General features: G+C 47.3%; 1 protein-coding gene across 1 annotated transcript in view; it reads left to right on the top strand.

The window, feature by feature from the left end:
- Positions 1-595: 595 nt before the first annotated feature.
- The window catches only part of LOC123754194 (sulfotransferase 1A1), a 124,224-nt gene continuing 115,740 nt past the window's right edge, over positions 596-9,079 (top strand). Inside the window, exon 1 of the mRNA XM_045736403.2 lies at positions 596-741. Within this exon, the coding sequence (XP_045592359.2) occupies positions 617-741 (125 nt within the window). The 5' untranslated portion in view covers positions 596-616. The remainder of the gene's footprint in view (positions 742-9,079) is intronic.

The following is a 9,079-nucleotide window of genomic DNA, read 5'->3' as shown; positions in this document are numbered from 1 at the left end:
CATCTCACCTATTCACTTTATTAATCACTAATTCAAATGATTTTCAGAAAAGCATGAAAATAGCTCTGGTTAATGGAGGGAATAACTTCAAAGCGCTACGGAAAACACCTCCCAATTTTTTAAAAAGTTATTTCTAAGTTGTGGCACTGGAGCCAATCCTGACCATCCTGTGTACATTACTTTAAACAGACAAGTAGCCAAACAAAGAAACAGATATTCTCTCTTGTACTTGAAGATAGATTAACCAATTTTGTATAATTTTAAAGATATGTGAACATATGAATAAAAAAGAAGTGCAGACGGCAAATTAGTCCATATGAGGTAGATCTTATTTATATCCACTCATACTAATTAATATATCTTTCTAAACTACTTTTGAAACAATTCAGGGATCACTCGTCTATTAAAATAGCCAATAATCTGCTTCCTATATCAACAATCCTGATTCCAAACCTTTATCTACCCCAGGTCTTTCCTGAATCTAAACTTTATTTACTTTGTTTCGAGCTATTTATGCATTTATTACTAAACAGTAAATTAAACAGACGTAGATGTATACATAACCCCATTGTAATACATTCTGTCTTCTTAGTGTAATTCCAGTGACGTCGTTTTGATGGGGATGCCTAAGTCTGGGACGACGTGGATGCTGGAGATCCTCTGGACGATGCTCCATAACCCTGACCTTAACAACCCACAAGGCGTCGACGAGCTCATCTATATACGAGCACCACATATTGAGTATGACACAGATCGTCTTAATCTTAATATTTGTCGTAGTTTCTCTCTACATTTATCTTAGCATTATCTGGCTTAGCATCATACTATCTTTGCACTAGAAATTTATATTAACATTATTGCTTCTACTGCTAGTTGAATCTGTCAGCAATTAGTGCTTACTTTCCTCTTAAAACTGCATAATTCCTTCACTAGAAGGTGTGATATTTAATGAACTTAATGATAACAAAAAATTTCGTTCCAGTTAAAATAATGAAAAAAGATTTGGTAAAAATATTCAAAGGCATACACGACTATAAACTTAGCAACATTAATAGTGGACTACACAAACAGAATTAATATTATATGCAAAATAAATTAAGAACAGTTGTGTACACAAAAACAGTGAATGTTATTGCACTAACAGAAACATGGCTGCATCCAGACAGGAGTGAACTATTGTGACAGTAGGACTGTTAATATAGAAAGACCAGAGATCTAACATTAAAAGTTGGCGTTCATAAGAAGGAAGGATACGCCCTTTGTAAAAAAATTGGAGTGAGGTGGTAGTTGACCTGAAAGTTTAGAGTCAACCCCCCCCTCCCCCCCCCCCGAGGGATTAGAGCTCATGTAGGAAACAGTAGCGCCACTTGGACCCTGTGTAGAGCTATCAAACTAGGATAATAATTCATGTATTAAAGAAATAGTAGGAAGAATCAATCGTGTTTTAAGTACTTATGGAAAAATTAATGTCAATTGAGAATAAAGAATAAGCCTCTTATGTTATTGTTACGAACCCGGATCCAGCGTCCGAGTAAGGAGCAGTAACAACTACGCCATCTGTGGGTCAGCTCCCGAAACGCCCGCCAAACGAACGACGACACCGGATGAGGACGGCGAATATCGGCCACAAGGGCCAGTTTCCAGTCCTGTGCAGCTCACAACACAGCCGCTCCTGACCTCTGGTGAGGTGGTGCTCCGACGACAGCGCCATCTATGGACTGGATACGTCAGGTGTTTGCGCCCGAGCCCGTAAGTGTGGTGTTTTAGTGTCCCTGTTATTGATGACGTGTCTGCTTACAGAGCCGACCTGGGACCACTGTGATGGAAGTGGAGTCAGTCTACCCGAGGCAGCCAGTCTCCATACCTTGAACGTTGCTGCAGCTGTTGTGAAGTCGTCCCCCCGGAAGAACACTGTGGTGTGTTAGCCTGCCAGTGGAGTGGCAGTAAGAGGATTTACCCGGGACCGACTGTTGGAGACGATCATCCACTGGGGTACTGAAGACAGGAGAGTGACTTGTGTTGTCACACGAGGCTCCTGTTTAGGGCGTTCCCCTTTTATCGTTCGTGGAGTGGCCGTACCAGCCTTGGTGGCTCAGTACCTGCCAGCAGACCAGCTGGACGTGTGGTTAACGGCCTCCACGACGGTGCCCCCAGTGGACCTGTGTTTTGGCTGACCTGTGGCCAGGGTAGGCTCAACTTCTTTGGATATTTCATTGTGTGGCCACGAAGAAGCACCAAGGACTCGGCACCGAGAGTTGTGGCACCAGAGTCTTCAGCAGAAGACTATATTGTGTATAATCCCCTTGTATAGTGTTAATACCCCTCCCCCTGTGCACCTTTTGACTTTATATATTTAATTGGTGATGGTGACAAGTATAATCTTAAGTTCTTAGCTTTCTTTCCCTACTCCCTTTAAATTACTTGCGTCACGGATCTCATCCCTTGATAGCCACTACTGGCTCGGGAACGGATACATATATCTTCCTCTAACAACATCAGAGTAAGGACCCCGTTGCGTCCCGAGAGGGCCGTAACAGTTATCAAAGAAGCATGTGACTTCAGTAACTATATGGTATCTCGTTACTTTGAAATTATGTACCTACCATCTTGCTTGTTAATTCATGTAAATTAGTGAAATACAAGTGCTATTGAATATTGTAATTAGCATGGCTCACGTGTTTAGATAATTCCCAATTGTTTTGGAATAATAAGTCACCTTCAGTGACGAGTACAGGATTTTAGCCAGTAATCTCCTTCAAAGATTAATTTGGCAACTGAGCTAGGGTTTGGCAACTGAGCTATTAATTTGGCAACCGGCAACCAGGAGGCCTGGTCGACGACCGGACCGCGGGGACGCTAAGCCCCGGAAGCACCTCAAGGTAACCTCAAGGTAAGGTAAGGGTCAGCCTCACAGAGGTCAGTGGAGAAATAATTCAGTGTGGACTGGTTAGCATCTGGAGGCGGACTGGTTGATACCTGGTTGATGGGGGTTCTGGGAGTTCTTCTACTCCCCAAGCCCGGCCCGAGGCCAGGCTTGACTTGTGAGAGTTTGGTCCACTAGGCTGTTGCTTGGAGCGGCCCGCAGGCCCACATACCCACCACAGCCCGGTTGGTCCGGCACTCCTTGGAGGAATAAATCTAGTTTCCTCTTGAAGATGTCCACGGTTGTTTCGGCAATATTTCTTATGCTTGCTGGGAGGATGTTGAACAACCGCGGACCTCTGATGTTTATACAGTGTTCTCTGATTGTGCCTATGGCACCTCTGCTCTTCACTGGTTCTATTCTGCATTTTCTTCCATATCGTTCACTCCAGTACGTTGTTATTTTACTGTGTAGATTTGGTACTTGGCCCTCCAGGGGACTCCAGGGGGGCTCCAGGGGACTCCAGGGGGGCTCCAGGGGGACTCCAGGGGGGCTCCAGGGGGACTTCAGGGGGCTCCAGGGGGACTCCAGGGGGGCTCCAGGGGGGCTCCAGGGGACTCCAGGGGGGCTCCAGGGGACTCCAGGGGGGCTCCAGGGGACTGCTCCCCTGGAGCCGAGGCAGAACATCTAGGCCTGGCTGTGGTATTTTAAGGTATCTGTGTCTGAGTTATTGCAGTTGCAGAATCCACATTATTTGTTGTAGTCAATTACCCATTGCCTCAGTTAGGAATGTATTCAGTTTAGGAAGTGTCCAGATAGGGCGTGTTTCTTTTAATTATTTCCATTAATAATCTTTGTTTAATAAATTTTGTTTAGAATTTATGGAGTTTAGAGTTTAGTGGAATTTGCCCCAACCGTTATTTTACATTCTGAAGTTGGGCTCAAGCCCCCATGCTTGGGACTAGCACCCTCTGCAAGTCTGCAAGCAGTTATTTAATACCTCAGATAATCACTTTGTACTTTGATTTTATATCACACTTTCGTAAATCTTATCCTTCCTTTTCGGATAACTGTGGATACATTTTCGGGGTTTATGCCTGATTGACGGTATCCTACTTCACCGTCAATTGAGGGAATTACCTAGTGGGTAGAAGTAGCAGGTGGTGACGGCTAACTCAGAGTTTGTTGTGTAGCATCGAAAGGTACAGTATCCTTGAGCCGTGATATCTAAATGTTCAGACGTTTAGATCTCGAGGAGTTGAACTGAAGGTTACACTGCAGAACTCTGGTCTGTAGGATTACTTAATAACGACTAGCATTTAACCTGCAAGTGAGGTTAATGTAGGGGCCCCGTTACACTATATTAGTGGAATATAAAATTAAGTGATGTAAGTTTTTCTGTTCTGGAAAAAAACTAGCGATTGGCATGGGGGAATATTGTTAATATACAAATATTATTAATTACAATTATTTACACATAGCGTATCTCTTTGCATGCACCTAGCAATAGTACATTTTCCCAGTGACTCATTTGTGGAGTGTGAATTTAATCCTTAGTAAACATTAATCAGTCTTAATTATGTGTTAGATGAGTTACACAAGGTAATTAAGCTATGTAAACTGAGACCACTTCCAGAAGTGGAAGCCTATCACTTTGGGGGTTCCGACAGAGCACCCCCATCCGCCAGGCCAGTTGGTGCGAACCCCCTCCCCCTCCCCACCACCCTGAAGGGCATGAGGTAGGGCAGCTGTAGCAGGCTTAACGAGGGAAACGAAAAGATGTCCCTTCTGATGTAGGAGCTGAACGCCTTACTCCTCCACCTGCCCACCGCCATGATGGTCTTGGCTGTGAGATTTTCCAAGTGCATTTGCGTAGCCCTTCCAATGAGTGCACCGTGTAATTGCCCATCGTAATGCCGAGTGCCACGAGGGTGGTATGGATCGTCATAGCAAAGTCATGCCTGGTGACTGGGTTCCCTGCCCAATGTATGAACACGGGCCCCGGGCGTGTGCCCTGTCTCTGAATAAACTTCTACAGCGCCCGGACGGGGCAGTGTGGGTAAAAAGGGTCAACTCGAAGTTGAAGGGCTGGTGTACTGCGGGCACTGTGTTTATAGGAGGAGAAGGTGAGGATGGCGCTACTCCTCAAGAACTTAAGTTGTTCCTGGTAAAGTGTGTGCATACCTCCTGCAGTTTGCACAGCCTTCCCTACACGGAGGCAGGCGTGGAAAGACAGAGCGAAGAGCGCCCTATAACATTGCTTCTCGTAGCTTGTGTTGCATGTGTTACCTAGGGCACCCATTAGGCTGTGCAGAGGACGTCGCATAATGGGCAGGTGAGGGGTACTGCAGGGGGGCCTAGGCAGCATTCCGAGCCTCTTTTGAGTAGTTGACCTGAAAGTCTTCAAGTAGTTGAAAGAAAAGAGAAAGTCTTTCTCTTCCCTCTTTTGAGGGAAGAGAAAGGAATAACCACGGAAGTGACCAGGACAAGCGCCAAGCATCGGCTCATGGAGACACACACAAAGTGGTGAAAACTATGTTATCAGAAGTTGGAGTTCATGGAAATTGGCATAAAATCCACAAATATCCCATTGAAGAATAGACATTGTCAAAAATAGAGAGAACAGAAACAGAAAACAAGGAGAAACAAAGGCAAAGAAGAACACAGTATACTAGGTAAGATAAGGATTAGGATTAGTGAAAACGGGGCTAGGAGGCATGTTGTTGTTGTTGTTAAAGATTCGCTACCTGGAACAAAGTTCCAGGTAGCACGGGCTAAGGTGAGCCCGTAGTCAAGGAGGCATGCGTAAATTTAGCAATGACGATAGAGTCAAAATAGCGAGAGGACGGACCAGAGGCAGACGGGCAGCGTTCGGAGTGGGAGGAAGCATTGGAGAGGGTTGGTCAAGGGAATTAGGGAAAGGGGGGACAGACACAGGGGAATTCACCACATCAAGGGGCAGCAACCAAAAGAGAATCGAGGACCAAGGTAACCTCCATAGCTGGGACAGGGGTCTCGACCACCGAAGTGGGAGGGAATGCAGAGATAGTGTCGGAGTCGGAAGGCGGGGAAGAAAGTGATGCCTTCTTTCCTGCCGGAGAGGAAGAAGAAGAGGAGCCAGGCTTACGTTTCTGACTGAAAGAGACAGGTTTGCCAGCAACAACGTACTGGGCGATAGCCTCCATTCTCAACAGGAGAATGAGAACGGGAGCGATCAACATGAAGATTGCTAGAAGGAAGATGGACAACAGCCTGGACAGACAGGCAGCGTGGAGTGCTAAAAGACAGAGGGGAGGGTTGGGTAGAAAGATTGCAGGAGAAGGGAATGGGACACAGGAGACTGGGAAAGAAGGAAGGAAATACCAGACGGAGAACCAGGAGGAAGACCTTCTGGAACGTAAAGGAGCAGGTGAGGTGATGGTAGGGGTGTCCGGGTCCAAGGCCAGGAAACGGTTGCGAGACTGTGAGAGGAGGGAAGGGCGAAGAGAGGTGAAACGCAACACATGAGATGCCAGCGAAAGGAGGAAGTCGGCGTACTTGGCGTCTCACCTCAGGAAAAGAAAGACAAACGATCGCGGTGTTTCAAATTGAGGATGTCTTCCTCAAATTTGTAATGCATACACACTCTGAAGAAGGTAGGATGATCGTCACACTCTGAAGAAGGTAGGATGATCGTCACCGTAATTGTTGCAGTGAGCTTGGGAAGAAGAGCACTCTTCCACTCTTCTTTCCGTCTTAGAGTGCCCCAAGTCTCCTCACAAGGGGCATAGAGACACTGCACTTGTGCATTTGAGGGAACCATGCCCTAAGTTCCAGCACCTGCTGCAAAGTCTAGGAGAGGGGATGTACTCCTGGACACCAGCAAGCATTATAATAGACGGAAAAACCTACTATCAAAAATGATCTTCACATCGCAAAGAGGCTGATGACGACGACCACGAGGGGGGGGGGGTCGAGTGAACGTATCAACTTGGAAGACAGAATAGCCTTGGCTGCAAGGATATGTGTTATATATTCTTGGCAGTCTTTCAGGTCCCTAACACAAGTCGCAATATGGTGCGGGAGGATAACAGTGCCGATACTAGCACTTAACCGGGCATTTTTGGAGATCCTAACAGGGATCTCCCCAACGCTGGACAACGAGGCTAAGCGGGCAGCTGCTTTCTCAGTAGGAACAGCAACGACATATGTACCAAATCGGGTAGGGTTAAAAGTAACAGAGGCATCTACCGAATCAACAAGGTGTTGATTACTTGATTCCCCAAGTAAGATGGGGGGCAAAAGATGCAGTGGTTACAATGAGAGGAGGAGCTGCTCCAGGGGATGAGGTGATCACCACTGGTGGCTTGGGGCTCAATCCTGCAAAGAGGTGGGAGGGGAGCAAAGAGGAAGTAGTCAGAAGGGTCAATAAAGTAGCTTGATCTGGGCCCAATGGAGCGGGATCTACAGCAGCCCGGTCTTCCATCAAAGTTCCACTCGGGGGCCTGGTCGCCCGCCCCATGAGCCTGGGAATTTAAAAAGAGGGTCAGTCATCGGCATATAAACGAACAGGTAATAATTTCATCCACGAATAAGCCCACATACCCACAATGGAGCCACAATTAAAGGATAGGACACCCGCCAAGACGAGGCCCCGCCAGTGGTGCATCGTGAGCATTCGCCCTGCAATCACCACCTTAAGAACCGTCAGTCTGTCAAGATCAGGTTTAGCAACGGAGGCGAGGATTGACAATTAAAGCGTCCCCTCGCTCGAACTGTCGGGTACCACAGTTTTACGTGTGAGAAAGTGTGCCTCCTGTGACGGTGTCTCACCCCTATATTTCTTCCTTCCCAGCTTAGAAGAGTCATATCTCCGTAGCCTGAGTATTCTCTGATGTTCAGGGAACATTTTCATGTGTGGGAAAGCGTGGAGCATGATTAAGCTGGCCGTAAAATGGACAGCTAAGTTTGATAATGCAATGGGCTTATGCCTTTTGGGGCACAAGACTGTGCCGAGCCATCCTGTTTCCGCCAAGGCGTCGTGACTCCTCCTGGCACCTGATTGGCCAAGTAAGGTCATGTGCCGGAAGTGAACAATGACGAGAGCCCTCGGGAGGTGACGTCATGAGGCGGAGGGCTCTCGGGGCGGCTGGTGCCTGGGCGGGAGAGTACGTGAGGACGCGCTCGAGTGAGCTCCAGATCTAGAGAGCCCTTACCAGTAGATTTAAGCTTCGCTTCGATACTGCAGACAGTCTGGGAGGCCATTCAACTTCCGTGGAGTGCCCAGAAGCAAGGACGGGCCGGATTAGAGAGCCAAGAGCTCTATTAAGAGTCTGCAGCAGAGGGAACGTTGGGCTGGTGACGTCTAGGACGCCCAGAGGACCACGTTACACACATCAAGCGAGAAGCTACGGCCAGGCCAAATCTACTGGCTTTGAGGCGAGGGGAAGCTGTGCTGGACTGCAAGGTGCCGACAGTGCCAGTGAGGACAACGACGGAGGTACCTGTCTCCAATATCCCATACAAGATGAGGAGGAAGGCAGTACCTGTTGGGAGTGAGCACGGCGAGGACGCGATACCTCGAGGACGACGGAGGAACCTGTGTGTGTGGGAACTGATCATCGGCAGACCAGAAGCAAGGACCAAGAACCTCAATATCCCTCAACAGAGGACGAGTCGGCTTCGTGGTTATAATGAAATAAGGTAGATAATTGTCCCTCCCTTTACCCCTTTTGATCTAGGCGAGCTAGGGTATTTTATATATTGTGAACATTTCTACTCATCATTTTATTGTCTAAGTGACAGAGCGTTAGGCTAGGAGCCAAGAGCTCATGTAAGCTTGATGGTGGTGGATCATAAATATATTGATGCGGTGATGTCAGTGATCCTGGAGGTAGTAGCTGGTTTGCAAGGAGCCAGCAATGAACTTTGAACACCCAGCTGATCGCGTTGCCAGAGGCAGGGGAGAGCCCCGGCTGTTTTTGACAGTTGGAGCCGTCAGCTGATCATGTTGCCAGAGGCGCGAGGTGTGTGCCCGTCGCTTGAGGAGTGGACCCAGTCAGCTGACCGTGTTGCCAGAGACGTGTCATGAGGAGTGTTGCCGGCAGTGGACGATATCCACTTGTAGACATTTCTTTATGCAATTTATATGTGTACATATTTCATTTCTTCAGTAAACTTTTAAACTAACTGATTAGTTTAAGTGAGCCTCCATTCTCAAGGGCTATATTTATATGA

This window comes from Procambarus clarkii, chromosome 6 (assembly GCF_040958095.1).
Source record: "Procambarus clarkii isolate CNS0578487 chromosome 6, FALCON_Pclarkii_2.0, whole genome shotgun sequence".
Taxonomy (NCBI): domain Eukaryota; kingdom Metazoa; phylum Arthropoda; class Malacostraca; order Decapoda; family Cambaridae; genus Procambarus; species Procambarus clarkii.
This window is presented reverse-complemented; position numbering and strand designations above follow the sequence as displayed.